Source organism: Hippopotamus amphibius, chromosome 12 (genome assembly GCF_030028045.1).
Source record: "Hippopotamus amphibius kiboko isolate mHipAmp2 chromosome 12, mHipAmp2.hap2, whole genome shotgun sequence".
Lineage (NCBI taxonomy): Eukaryota > Metazoa > Chordata > Mammalia > Artiodactyla > Hippopotamidae > Hippopotamus > Hippopotamus amphibius.
This window is the reverse complement of record NC_080197.1, coordinates 79,987,671-80,003,284: the sequence shown is the minus strand read 5'-3', so window position 1 is coordinate 80,003,284 and position 15,614 is coordinate 79,987,671. Positions and strand designations below refer to the sequence as shown.

Genomic DNA, 15,614 nt, shown 5'->3' with positions numbered 1-15,614 from the left:
GAGCTTTCACATGTTTTTATGAAGATGGCTTGCTGCTATCAGAGCAGAAGACTGGATGCTACACAAGACATTTAGTTCCCAGGGGCTCCCAGATCAACCTCAGCGTGGTTAGTGCTGCGTGTTTGTCCCAGGGCATACAAGTCCTTTATTTCCCCCTGAAGAAACAGGTCATGGAAAATAACGATTCCTAAATTTTACTTTTCCATTCTGGCTACCTCGCTTTAAACTCAAGCAACAAAAGGTAAATTACATTCAAATCATAATATCTATTCTAAGTCTTTAAATCTACAATTCTGAGATCTTTTGAGTTTTTCTGATCCGATGACAAAGCGCTTCATTAAATCCCATGGAAAGGGGAGCGCTGGGCCGCGCTTACGGCGGCTGGAGGGAGCCATTCCGAGCGGGTGGGGGGGCGAACGCGGAGGCCACGCGGAGCCGCCTTCGGACCCGCGCGGACGGCGGGGAGGGGAGCGGCGGCCGAGGCACCGAGTGCACAGAACTGTAGACCAAGGAGCCATGGATACAAGCTTGGGTGAAACAGAAAATGGAGATGCTTTCCTTGACCTGAAGACGCAGCCGGCCTCCAAATCCCCCCATCGCTATACAAAAGAGGAGCTCTTGATATTAAAGAATGCCCTCATTCCAAACACAGACCTTCGTGCCTCTCCGAGAAATACGACAGTGATGGTGTCCGGGACCCTGAGAAGTGGCATGCCTCCCTCTATCCAGCTTCAGGGAGGAGCTCACCAGTGGAAAATCTGAAGAAAGAGTTGGAAACAGATCGGCCTTCCCTGGTGCGCAGAATAGTAGATCCACGTGAGCGTGTGAAAGAAGATGACTTAAATGTTGTTCTCAGCCCACAGAGACGAAGCTTTGGAGGGGGCTGCCACGTGACGGCTGCTGTTAGCTCCCGGCGCTCAGGAAGCCCATTGGAGAAAGACAGTGATGGGCTCCGCCTGCTTGGCGGACGAAGGATTGGCAGTGGGAGGATAATCTCTCTCGGACCTTTGAGAAGGATCACCGTCTTAGCAATAAGGACCTGCGAGACTTGAGAGACGGAGACCGAGAGAGGGACTACAAGGACAAGCGTTTCAGGAGGGACTTTGTGGATAGTAAGCGCGTCTTTGGTGAGCGTAGAAGAAATTATTCCTACACAGAAGAAGAACCAGAATGGTTCTCAGCTGGACCCACAAGTCAGTCTGAAACCATTGAGCTGACTGGCTTTGATAATAAGATACTGGAAGAAGATCATAAGGGGAGAAAAAGAACAAGGCGACGGACAGCCTCTGTGAAGGAAGGCATAGCCAAGTGCAATGGAGGAGTGGCCGCAGAGGATGAGGGGGAGGCCATCCTCGAACAGGAGCCTGCTGCTGATCAGGAGGTGCCGAGGGAGGCCGTCTTGCCCGAGCAGTCCCCAGGAGAATTTGACTTTAACGAGTTCTTTAACCTTGATAAGTTGCCATGCTTGGCTTCGATGATAGAAGATGTTTTGGGAGAAGGGTCAGTCTCTGCCAGTCGGTTCAGTAGGTGGTTCTCTAACCCGAGCCGATCAGGAAGCCGATCCAGCAGTCTTGGGTCAACACCGCATGAAGAACCAGAGAGACTTGCAGGTCTGGAACAAGCCATCCTCTCTCCTGGACAGAACTCGGGGAATTATTTTGCTCCTATACCATTAGAAGATCATGCTGAAAATAAAGTGGATATTCTAGAAATGCTACAGAAAGCCAAAGTGGATTTAAAACCTCTCCTTTCCAGCCTTTCTGCAAATAAAGAAAAGCTTAAAGAGAGCTCACATTCCGGGGTTGTGCTCTCAGTGGAAGAGGTAGAAGCAGGGCTCAAGGGCTTGAAGGTGGACCAGCAAGTAAAGAGTTCGACTCCCTTTATGGCAGAACATTTAGAGGAGACCCTGAATACTGTGACCAGCAATCAGCAGCTCAAAAAAGATGGAGATATGACTGCATTCAACAAGCTAGTGAGCACCATGAAGGCAAGTGGGACTTTGCCTTCTCAGCCCAAAGTCAGCCACACCCTTGAAAGCCATTTGATGTCCCCTGCTGAGATTCCAGGCCAGACTGTCCCTAAGAACATCTTGCAGGAACTTCTGGGTCCACCTGTTCAGAGACCTCCTTCTTCCAATCTTCTGAGTAGCCTTATGGGGAGCTTGGAGCCTACGACACCTTTACTGGGCCAAAGAGCACCCTCTCCTCCCTTGTCACAGGTGTTTCAGACGAGAGCAGCCTCAGCAGACTACCTTCGTCCCAGAATACCATCACCAATTGGTTTCACGCCAGGACCACAGCAGCTTCTCGGAGATCCATTCCAAGGCACGTGCAAGCCCATGAGCCCTGTCACAGCCCAGCAGGTGAGCCAGCTAGACTTGCAACAGGCAGCTTTGGAGGGGCTGGCCCTGCCACATGACCTTGCAGTGCAGGCAGCAAACCTCTACCAGCCTGGTTTTGGCAAACCACAGGTGGACAGAACCAGAGATGGATTCAGAAACAGGCAACCTCGAGTGACCAAGTCACCAGTACCTGTACACCGAGGGAATTCCTCTTCCCCTGCCGTCTCCATCACAAGCATGCCTTCTCCTTCCTTCACTCCTACCTCAGTGATTCGTAAGATGTACGAGAGCAAAGAGAAAAGCAAGGAGGAGCCAGCATCTGGAAAAGCAGCTCTTGGTGACAGTAAAGAGGACACTCAGAAGCCCAGTGAAGAGAACCTCCTGTCATCCAACTCTGTGCCCACCGCTGATCGAGTCTTCTCCCACTACAAATCCCAAACTGTCAACCCTACCGTGGTTTTCATGTTCCACCCCACTATCCCAGACCAATCGTTACACCAAAGAACAAGATTGTCGACCTAAAGCAACTGGGAGAAAAACACCCACCTTGGCATCCCAAGTTCCAGGAACGCCTTTTCTCCGCCCTGTCCACCAGGTTCCCCTTGTCCCCCATGTCCCCACCATTTGGCCTGCTCACCAGCTTCACCCAGGGTTGGTCCAAAGGATGCTGGCCCAGGGAGTACATCCACAGCATCTTCCAAGTTTGCTCCAGGCTGGTTTGCTTCCTCCTGGGATGGACCTGACTCATTTACAGGGAATATCTGGCCCAATCCTGGGTCAACCTTTCTACCCTTTACCTGCCACTAGTCACCCTCTCCTAAACCCTCACCCTGGGACACCTCTGCATCTGGCAATGATGCAACAGCAACTACAGCACTCAGTTCTTCATCCTCCAGGCTCTGGTTCCCAGGCAGCTGCTGTCAGCGTTCAGACTCCTCAGAGTGTGCCCAGCCGGTCAGGCCTGCCCCATGTGCACTCCTACCAGCTAGAGCACCACCCCAGCCAGAGGAGCAGCTCCCCAGTGGGCCTAGCCAAATGGTTTGGCTCAGATGTGCTACAGCAGCCCCTGCCCTCCATGCCCGCCAAAGTCATCAGTGTAGATGAACTGGAGTACCGACAGTGAGCAGGGCAGCAGGCTCACCTACGCCTGGACCTATGGTGGCATCCTGGTCAGGACTCTGCTTCCTCATCTCCCGTTGGTTTATGGGCTTTTTACTTTGTAGCACTCTGTGGGAAGCTGCTTAATGGCACCCAGGCACCTGGTGTGGTCTGCATTATGATGGAAGGAACTTAACCAATTGAGTGGAGTCTACACGGTCTGAATACAGGATGCAGTGCTGTCCGTCCTGGAAACAGTCTTTTTTTGTAAGATATGTGAATGAAGTGTTGGTGTCTTCACCAAGAGGTGGCACCTTAAGGGTTCTGAGGAAGTAAATATATAGACCTTTATGTACAGACCTATGTATAAACAACTTTTGTACAAACACATAGGATAGCTTTTTTGAACTTATACAGCTGTACATAAAAGTAGCTGATATTAGTTAAGCCCGTGTCAACAATTTGGATTTTTTTTCACTTGTACATTTGTGACTTTTTCTTTTGGTTGATTAAAGTTGCATATGCTAAATGTGTGAATGAAGTGAAAAAAAAATCCCATGGAAAGGAATGGCAGCAAAGAACAAAAATGTATTCATTTAAAAAAATGTTTGGTGATGTCTGTAAAAATCATAAAATTACCATGAAACTTTAAATTGTTTAGTAAATAAAGTGATGTTGCTGTTATTAGGGATACAGATACTCAGGTGGTCAGAATTAAATTTCATTCATTCATTCATTCACTTAATAAATATGAATGCCACTTAACAAAAATTCACTGAATGCCACTATATACCAGATGTGAAGTAGCTATCAAAGATACAACAGTAAACAAGACACAGCCTAGCCCTCATGGAGCTTTCATTCTACTAGAGAAGACACTCTCTTCAGTGACAGTACAATAAAACAACACAATAAAACAAACAGTACAAGGTGCTGTGAAAAACGTGGGGGAGACACATGACTCAGACTTGGAAGGTCAGAGAAGGCGATATGGAAGGTCAGACGAGAGAACAGGGCAAAGATGAAGACACTGCTTCATACAGAGGGAAAGAAAGTCTCGTAAATGCAAACCAGTCTTCACCCTTCTGAAAAAGGACCCAATGAGCACTGGTGCTCTTTTCTATCCAGGAAATATTAACTACAGCCAAGATTTTTTATTATTGAAATGATTAAACAATACCATTAAGAAAGCATTTATCACCATGACTGGCAGTTAACAGGTGATCAGTAAAGGCAGCTTCTCAAGCCTTGTAATTGTATTAAGGGGAAGATGCTATGTATACTTCCTGTGTGTCCACTTTTTAGTAATAAGCCAGTCACATATATTTACGGAGTCATCAAAAGCTTATTTTGTAGAAATATACAGAGTAAGCAGGTACGTTCTCAATTTATGTGCATCTGAGATTAACTGGAAGAAGACTGTATACTGTGAATGGCTAACACAAAGTTAAAGCGAGGAAGAAAAGCCAACCACAGCTCATCTCCCGACTTTGTATTTTGAGCTCAGGGCACTCTTCTGAGCTAAACCTGTATATCCAACTGCCTGCTTGACATCATGAGAAACAGGACACGGGCACTTCAAATTTAGTATGTACAAAGCTGAACTCCTACCTTAAACTCCTCCTCCTCAAGCTTTCCTCACAGTTCAATAAACACCACCACCATCCACTTATATCCTCTTGGCAGAAAATGCGGGGATCAGCCCCACCACACCTTCCTCCCTAACCGTCCACACGCAAAACATGGGCAGATCCTGCTGAATCCACCTCCAAGCAGCCAACACCCTCCCACGCCCTTGGATCATGCAGTATCTTCCTGACAGGTACGCCCCTCCTACCCTTGCTCTCTCCCTCTATTTATTCTTCAGATAACTGCCAGAATAATCTTTGAAAACCTATAATGGATTTTTATCCCTCTTCTGTTTAAAATGACTTAAAGTCTGACCATTATGATTAAGATAAAATGTAAAGTCACTACGATGACCACCCTACATAATCTGGTTGCTTGCTACCTCTCATGTCATGTCATGGTTCCATGTCAGACCATCTGTTCTCACTCGTTTATCCACTCACTCATTCATCTATCTACCGGCCGAGTCACCAGCTCACTTCTACTCACTACGCTTCACAAAGTGGTTTTCCTTTGGTTCTCTGACTACACCTCGCTCTTGCATTAGGGTGTCCGCACATCGTGGTTCCCTCAGAAGTAAACTTCTGGCCATTCTTAACGTCACTAAGTCCTATATACTTTTCACGTCTCAATTTAAGTATCAATGCCTTTGCGATGCCTTCCCTGACCGTTCATTCTAGACAAGGTCCCCTTATTATAGTCCTTTATAAAATACTATACAGTACTTCTACTTATTTGTATGTGTCTCAACTTTAAAGAATATGTTTAAATCTGTGATCACCTGATTGGTCTCCCTAAGTAACATATAAATGCTGTAAGGAGAGGGACCATATTTTCTGGCTCACTAAAATAGTCACAGCTTCTAGAACATGGCAGCCTCTCAATAAACACTGACTGAATGAATATGGGATAAATAAAATAAATGATATCTCTGAAGCCATTAAACTCTTAATGCTGGGGTGGCATATTCTCACGGTGGACAGACGTCTCTTTTTCACTTGTGTACCTATTCTACTCCTTTTTCTGACACTAACTCCATTGCTCATGCTATAAATTTAAGTGTCTAGTTATATGAATATGAGGTAACACACACAATTATGATACTTCATATTTCCCCATAAATTAAAGAAAAAATTACTTATGACAAACATGTAGACCACAGATGTTTTTCCAAAAACAAGAAGTGAAGAAAGGACCAAGGACAAGCAAAAAAGTGTGTGTACTTGTATATTTCATTTCTACAACTCTGACAGGCTTAGGAGGAAAAAACTAAGTAGTAGCTGCTAAGTACGTGTGTGTCTATGTATTTATACATCCATCCAACACTTCGGAGAGTCCAGCTGTCAAATACACTGGCCACTGGACAGATTAAGTAAATAAATGTAAAAACTCAGTTCTGCCAGGGATCTAACCCCATTTGCCATAGTCAACAGGAACATGTGGCTGGGTTGTCCTCTTACTTACATCTTCTAAAACATCCCCACTGTCTCCAGGTTCTACTGGACAGTTCTCCTATAGAGACTACGGAGGCTTCAGTAACCATCAAGCACTTGTGATGAAAAATGTGTATTCACAGAATTTATGTCAAAAGTGAAAACGTAATCCCTGTTTAGAATTCAAATCCTTTTAATAGGGAATGGTCTTTGGATATCACATGTGAGCACTAAGAGTGTACACAGCTACTGAAAGAAATCTGTTTTCCAGGTATTTTCAGTATACAGTAAATGCGTGTGTGTGTGTACATCTGTGTGTTTAAGGGTGAAAAAAAAGTCATGAAAATTCAAATCGATATTTCCAATTGTAATTTACAGTTATGGGGATCAAACACAAATTTTTTTAATCCTAAATATTTTGTATCTTCTTATTTCGAGGAATAAGGTCTAAGCATAATGTTCTAAAGTTCACATTTTGCTTTAAATAGTGCTAAAAAAAAGTATTATTTTCTTTCCCTTTCTCCTTCCTAAAGGAATCCACAGAATACAAGACTTTGTAAAACTGAAAAATATTCAGCATTAGGACAGGATTTCACAGTACACATTTCTAGTCATTTACTAAAGCCACCCAAACTATCTTCATGAGGAGAATCTAAAAGTAATCTGGAAAATAATGGACGGACTACGATCCTGCATTGGCCTAAGACACCCTCTCGGAGAATGAACAGCCCAATGACAGAAACAACGCCCACCTGAGCAAACTGTTAGTGGGCTGTGGCATCCTCAGCTGATGTAGATACTAAGAATCCTAGGCCAGGCAAGGGGAGAGGACTAGGGTTTTCTCAAGTCACAAGGATTACAACTTGATGTATATGTAAACAGGAACTTTTAACAATAAGCATGTGATCACTGGTACCGAATCAACCAGGTAGGGTCTACAGATCCTAAGCTTCTCTGGGGCCTTAGGTGAGCTGGACCAGCCCTCCCCTTGGAGCTATCGAGGGCAGTGGTGCTAATGCTGATTGACTGCTTCTCTCTAAGTGCTTTATACATAGAACCTCCCTTCATGTGGCAGATACATCACATTATGCCAGCAACTTTATAGCACTATATACCAGTACCAAGTTTCTTTGACAGCTCAAGAACTGACAGCTCAAGATCTGACAGCTCAAGAAATAACTCGCCCGAGATCACAATTTGTAAGTGACGGAACCACAATTCCAAGCAAGGCTTCTGACTCAAGAACCCGCATTTGTAGCCACCATGTAGTAGAGTTTCCCTAAAGTTCTGGAGTGGCCTTCTGAACTAGAGTCAGGGGATAAAATCTCTGTACCTAACCTCTCACTTCTGTCTTTCTTGGCCTTGATTCTCCTAACACTGATGATGCCTAATTTCAGCTTTGCAGGATAAGAGCTTTTCTCAGATGAGGTGAAAAAGGTTGAGGGGAAAATTGGTTTGAGGGTAAGAAATAAAGAGTTGTGAATTTGGATGGTTTCAGGTTGAGATATCAATGAAATACTGGAGTAAAGATACAAAGTAGATATGAAGCAGACTTAGCTTGGGCCTCAGAGGACAGAACCGGGCTGAAAATACAAACTTGATGTGGTAGCAATTCTATTACTGTTAACAAAGCTAACGTTCTTCAGCACAATTTCTTGCCTCTCTTCCTTGAACAAGTTTTTCCCTCAGGCTTTCTCATCTCAGAAAATGGAACCCACACCTCTCAGGTGTCCTGTCAGAAATCAGAAGATCATTTTTGTTTCTCTTTCACCCTAACCCATACACGTGATTCATCAGATCTTTTTAGCTCTGTTTCCATTCTAAAATTCATCCACTCAGAAGCCACTGTACTAACCTCACACACTGGGGGCAGACACTAGAAGTAGGAGGAACTCTAACCCTGCAGCCTGGGGAAAGGAGCCCCCAAACACAGTAAGTTAAACAAAATGAGAAGACAGAGAAATAAATATGCTGCAGATGAAGGAGCAAGGTGAAAACCCACAAGACCAAACAAATGAAGAGGAAGTAGGCAGTATACCTGAAAAAGAATTCAGAGTAATGATAGCAAAGATGATCCCAAATCTCGGAAACAGAATGGAGAAAACACCAGAAACGTTTAACAAGGACCGAGAAGAACTAAAGAGCAAACAAACAGTGAGGAACAACACAATAACCGAGAGTAAACCTGTCTACCTTTCTCCGCCTCTGCTGCCAGTGTGTGAGGTACCTTCCTCATCTGCCTGTCCTCCCCTAGACCCGGAGTCTTCCACAGGACTGTGCTTGTATACCTCGTCAAGAGTTTATGTAACTAGGATCCGAACTTGATATATGATTTTTTTAAATCATAAGTTAAAGAGTTACAAAGAATGTTATTTCTTAGGTATTTTTTAAATTGTCTTTAAAAAATAAAGCACTACTCCTTTTTAAAACAGAAAGTACCCGATGAAATATAAATACCATTACTATTTAAAAACTGTAAGGACAAACTGTTCTTTAATGATTAAAATTTTTACATTTTACTTTTTCTCCTTGACCTTGTGTTTCCATTCCACTTCTTCCTAAAATTTTGTACTAAAAAAAATTATTTTTATGCTAGGTTTTTGGTATGGATCCTCTCATACTTTTCTGCAAAAAAAAGTATGTATATAAATCTAAATTTGATATTCACATTCCCTGTGGTCATAACTGTTAAAAAATTCTTTTCGATTGAGTTTATGATTATTAGTAACGTAATCAAAACCAATATAAATATTAGACATTTTGAGAGAATAACTATTAAACATGAAGAATACAAAATTAACAATTTATCTTACCATTATACACATTTATCTTAATGAGATTAATTGAACTTTTATTAGGTGAGATATCTCCTGATGAATATTGCTTATTGGTAGAAAGACTCAGGGTTCAGTATTGCTTCTATGATATGTTTCATCTTCACAGGCATAAGCACTAACAAACTTTTATGAAAATAAACAGGAACAGAAGGAGCTTTGTTACTGCATTATAACTTGACTTTCTGCACTCCTTCAGAATTCCATGCCCCAAATCACAGGAGCCTATCATCAAAATCACTGATAATTATCAGCCAGCAACTCGATCAGGTGTCCTTCAATTCTGTTGGAAACAAAGAATTGTGAACAACCTGACTTTTCTCATCCATTTTCTCAACACTGACCTTTGGAATTATCCCTTTCTTGTTGTTCGAGAGGTTTTCCTCCCTCTCCAGAGGAAGAGAAAATAGTAACACCCAGGAGAGGAGTGCCCACTATGGAGTGAGGGACGCACAACGCAAAGGGGAAATGAAACAGCAGGATCTGCACATGTCAGATGCCTGCTTAGGCTGAGTGATTTGAGGGAAAAATATGCTTAGAAGCAGAGAAGCTGGGCCCACAGACCCCTGGGGAAAAGGCTGGTGCATTTCCAGGTGTGTGGATGCCTCAGTGTGAAGACCTCTGGCCTAGGCTACTCTAGTCACCCACCTGACCTTCTTGCTTCCACTCAGCTCTGCTGAATCCATTTTCCAACCTGCAGCCAGGATGATCTTTCAAAAACACAAATTAGAGGATGTCATGCCCTGCTTAAACCTCTGAAGTGGTATCCAACATGCTTAGAAAAACAAACTCATTGCCACTGCTTACCTCAGGCCCTGCCCCCTGCAGTGCCCCTGCCCCCCCCCCCCCCCCCCCCCCGCAGTGCCCCTGTCCCAGTCATGCTGGTTGTCCTCACGCAGGTCAGCTGGTCCCCACCTGCTGCCAGCAGGTCCTCCCCACTCTTCACGCGCAGGCTTCTTGCCCTTCGGTGCCCTTTCTCAGAGGACCCTGTGTGTGCGTGTTCAGTCAAAAACAGGTTCTAACCTCTCCAACCTCCACCAAATCCCCAAATATCCTAGAAAACCCGTTCTCATCCTTCACAGCACTTGGTGATAACTTGTAACTCAATGCCGTTTGTCTGGCTAGTGCCTGTGTCCCCTGCAGACTGCAAGCTCTCTTAGTGGAGAGACCCCTGCGGCTTCGCTCATGAAGGTGTGTTACTCAGGCTACCACAGCATCACCGGGTATTTGATAAAGATCTGCTGAACGAATGAATGAGCAGCAATCTCATAAGCAAATACTGTTCTCTGCTTAAAATGCTTTAGTAGTTCTCCACTGCTTTGAATACAAACTCAAAAGTTCCAGAATCTAAGACTAAACGAGCTTCAGCACATCCGATCGAGTGCACTTTCTCCTCCCCACCTCCCCCACCACCTCCTCCCTCCCATAGAGCTTGCTGTTCAGTAGGATGCTGGACTGTAGCTACTAACCACTACCTAAAGTTCCCCGATGCTTCCAGCTTTTACCTATGCTGGTCCATCCACATGCAGTACTTTAAACATCCTTTCACCTCTTCTTTACCTAACTCTTTCTAAGACTGAGCTCACATAAGCCACCTCCTCCAGGAAGCCTTCTATGGACCCCTCCAAACTGGATTACACGCTGCCCTTCCTCTATTTTTTGTTTTTTGTTAAGTGAAAGCGGGTTAATTTAGCAAGAGATACACATTCCATAGGCAGAACGCTGTCCATCTCAGAAGGCGAGAGTGGCCCTTCCTCTTCTACTCTTAAAGCTCTCTATTCAGATCCCTACCAATGGTACTTATCAAACTGAACCATAATTATAGGTTCATTCTTCAGTCCTTCCCAATAAACATGAACTTCTTAAGGTGGAGGTTGTACCTATTACCCTTTTACTTTCAGTGCTTAGTGTAGCATCTGAAAAAATACATGGTATTCAAACGTTTATGGAAAAGGTAGCATAAGTGAAAGTTTTTTATTTTCTGAGCATTACTGCCACTTAATTAAAACATGATGAAAATATAATTTGCTATAAGTATTCAGATCTGTACAGGATTATGTTTATAAGACCAAATAATAAATTGTCCATTTGGGGAACAGCTGTAAGTAAGAAGGCAATGGGAAGGCCTGGGAAGGCCAGGTACAGTCCTGTCACCATACACCATCTTCTCGAGGCTGCCCAGCCACCAGTGCTGCTTCATGGTGCTAACTGTTCCATCTGAAAAAGGATTTACTTGGGTATCATGGCGATAATTGCCGTGTAATTGACTGGGCAGATTTGCAGCCAACAGCGGATTTAATCAACCTTTAAAAATAGAAACAGGACCCTCGGCAGCAGCCACTGTGCGGACCCCACCCTCCTGCGTCCAGTGCCACTTCTTCTGCAGTCACATCGACACACCAGACGTGGCTGAGACTGAGTCGAAAGTGAGGAAGACAGAAACACAGAGAAAAACTCACTGCCTTCAAAAGAAACGACTGAACAGGAGAAGCAAGCAGGAGAGCTGTAATCAGGTGTGTGCTGCCAACACGCACCAGACGTTCCACAGAAAGAGGCTGGATCAAGTTCAAGTGACACTGTGCTGCCCATTCTCACATCAAAGAAGCAAACGCTACTGACAAGGAAGTGCGCCTGCCTCTGCCACCTGCCCGCCTGGCTGACAGGGAAGGGAGAGGACTCGCAAGTTGAAGGAAGCACCTGGGTGGGACGACACAGAAACCTGCAGTGAAGACCACGCCGGTCCCAGGTGTCCTGCAGGCTGTAAAACGGACTTTAGTCAAATGTCACCTTTTTTGTTCAAATGATTTTAATAATTAGGTTGCACGACTTTTAATATGGAAATAAAAAGTTTTAAAACCTGCACTAAAAAAGAATTTAAAAAAATGTAATCCTTAAGAATGCTCATTAATCTATAACTATCTAGCAAGTCACTGGTAAAACCTTATGATCTTCTAGATCAAGAATTTACACGTAACATACATGCCAAATAATGGCAAACGGCAATTTGAAAAAATGAGTATCAGGATTAAAAATGAGCTTTGAAAGTAAAACTCAGAACTCATGCAAATGTTAGTCGTATCGAGAGCATGTATCTTTTTCATTGCTCAAAACATTAAAAAAATATACTTTAGAAACAGATATAGATCCACCTTACTGAGCAACAAGAAAGTCATTACTTTAGAGGCATTTTTTTAAAACATTTGGTTAACAATTTGCAAATGGCTCCTTTTCAAAAAGTCAATTTATTCTCAAAGAATACCAGTGTAGATATTTAAAACATTCTTTTTAAGTGCTAACAACAACAACAAAAAACCCAAACAAACAAACAAACAAGTAAAACGTTTTAGGTTCAGAGCAACACTGCTGAAAGAAAGACACTGCCCCCAACCCCCTGGCAATTCTGCGACTCATTTAAGAGACCAATTTTTACTCTGTAGGCTCTCAGATTGAATTCAACACAAAACCTGCCAAAAGTTGAGCAGAGAGGAGTTTCAGAAGAGGAGGGCCCGTGTGGAAAGGAACAAAGCAAAGGTAAAAGGAGCCCCCGAGTTTTCCCCTACGGAATTATTCACTTTATGCTCTCCATCTGCCAGCACAGGTAAGAGGGGGTCTTCCTTCCTCAGATCACTGGACAACTTCTCTCAATCTGGGGCACAGGCTCAGTGCAGAGCAGCACGTATCAGGAACAAAGACAGGTAAGGGGATCCTGTGAGAATACAGCAAAGGCATCGAGAAGCATTTTCCTCTGAGAGTTTTTCTCTGCTCAAACTTTAAAAGGTTCTGCATTTTATTTCAATAAGAGAAATCGTTCGCAAACAATTTTACGTTGCTCCTTGAGAAATTCAGAGATGCAGATATCCTCCTCCTATCAGAGGGAGGCATTTCTTCTCAGAGGCTAAATTTAGGCAAGAGACATACGTTTTGAACCTGAGGAAGATAATAAGTATAATGTCTGTAGCCAAAAAAGCAATTTAAGATATTTCAAACAAATATTTGTAGATTACTTTGGTGCATACAATTAATATATATAAGCAAAATTAACAGTAGGGTTAGAAGACAGAAAAAGATGTAAGAATAGAAGATGAAAGCTGGCGAGGACAGTGAGTGAAGGTTATGTGGCCTCAGAAGGACAAACATAAAAGCAGTGTCTTCATACCTTAAACCACTTAAAGCCCAAATGACTGGTCTCATGCAATATTTCACTCAACAGCTTCAGATAGGCAGTGAGTAGCAGAATGGTGGAAAAAAGATAAACAGGAAAGAGAGAAAGAAAAAGGCATGCAATTAAAAGCAAATTATTTACAGCCACTTCACAAGATATTTTCAGTTTCTTACAAAGCTCAAATAGTCTTACCTATCAATACAACCTAGCAATTGCACTCCCAGACATTTACCTAAATGAGCTGAAATCTGACATCCATACAGAAACCTGCACATAAATGTTTATAGCAGCTTTATTCATAATTGCCAAAAAATTGGAAGCAACCAAGGTGTTACTCAATAAGTGAAGGAATAAACAAACCGTAGAACATCCATGCAGTGGAATATTTTCAGAGACAACACAAAATAAGCTCTCATGCCTCAAAAAGACATGAGATATCCTTAAACACAGGCTAAAGGAAAGAAGCCAGTCTGAACGGCTACAGGAAAAAGATCAGGGATTGGAGAGACAGGGGAGGGATGAAAAGGAGGAGCATACGGGAATTTTCAGGGACTGAAACTACACTATATGACACTGTGATGGTGGATACATGCCGTCATACATTTGGCGAAACCCATCATATATACAACACGAGAGTGATCCAAACAGTAAACTATGGACTAGTTAATAATGTATCAATACTGGCCTATCGATTTTTAACAACTGCATCACACCAATGCAAGATGTTAAAGGGAAACTGAAGTTTAGGAAGGCTTAGATGGGAACTCTCTGTACTTTCTGCTCAAGTTTTCTGTGAACTAAAAAACTGACCTAAAAAAAACCTATCAATTTTCAATCAATCAGCCCCAGAAAGCAAATTATAACCAGTTCACACAACAGCTTATAAAAGAACATGTAACGGCAGTCTATATACCATGACATGATTTATTATTAATTGCCAAAATTTCTACATGATCTCTGGTAATGTAAGACCTGTCACTAAACAGTGATCCCAAAGCAGAAAAAAATCTTTACAGAAAGAAAAAATGGGGAACATTTTGAAAATAGAGGGAAGAATGTAAAAAAGGTAAAATCAAGATACAAGGAAATCCCTCCTTACCCTGGAACAATGGCTGACAACATCCCTTCTCTGAGGCTCTCTCCATGACCCGAGCCGTGCTTAATTGTACATTAATAAATATTCAAATAGAGACTGGACCTAGGCAGTTAATCTAAGAACAGGGCGCTGAAAGACATTCATTCCGGAAAGATCAATTTTCCTTCCGCTTTGCTAATAAAGGTCAGTCTGTCTTTCTACACTTGACACTAAAGAAACCATATCCTTGTATCTAAGTCATGAGGGGACGCCCTGGTGGTACACACCATGCACACGTCTGCTTTGAAAGGTACCCATCCTCCTTGCTATAGAGCTAGCCTAGCTCACAAGAGCTCTGGTGGTCTGATCAAAGGGCTCCCCAAAAGATTCATGTTACCCTCTCATTGAACACTTTTTACCTGTTTGGCACTTGTATTTCTTCAACAAAGAGATGGAAACAACACTGAAAACATGACACTCTCATAATGGGAACTGAGATTAGAGCCTCCACTTGTTAAAACTATTTCTTCCACTCACACCTCCCACCTTTAGTTATTCTTCCTAATGGTAAGTTTAAAGCAAGGATATGAGGATCTAAAAAGATGTATAAAAACACAGAAAACAAACAGCAACAGCAGAATTCTTTAACAAGCCACTTCCAGGTTGAGATGCTGATCTGGGACTCCCAGGTAGCACAACATCTATGTCCTTCATACCTGTTCTCAACCTCAATTTGTTATAACTCTAACTGCTCTTGAGAACAAGACAGGCTATAAAAGAAATAAACCTTTTGCTATTTAAATCAACATCTTGGACTCAGAAATGTTTGCGTTTTCCCATTCGATTTAAAGGCAGGGTTGTGCTCAGCCTGGTAACAGACAGGCAAGTTACACTTCATCTCATCAGATGTGTCGGCATATACAACATCAACATATACAAGTCAGCCCCAAATACATAATGCACAGACCTCTGCATTGACATGAAGCAACCCTTATACAACTATACTTTAATTCTTATTTAAGTCTAAATACTTACACTTGAT

The 15,614-nt window shown here is 42.9% G+C and overlaps 2 protein-coding genes across 10 annotated transcripts in view; one reads left to right on the top strand and one right to left on the bottom strand.

Annotated features, from left to right (window-relative positions):
• The window catches only part of ERC1 (ELKS/RAB6-interacting/CAST family member 1), a 410,068-nt gene that overhangs the window by 204,821 nt on the left and 189,633 nt on the right, over nt 1-15,614 (bottom strand). The window lies entirely within an intron of this gene.
• Nucleotides 478-3,469, top strand: LOC130833789 (eukaryotic translation initiation factor 4E transporter-like). The gene is given in 4 exon segments (XM_057703827.1): nt 478-613; nt 616-996; nt 999-2,754; nt 2,756-3,469. Coding segments are annotated over 4 exon segments (2,943 nt in total). The 5' UTR covers nt 478-516; the 3' UTR covers nt 3,465-3,469.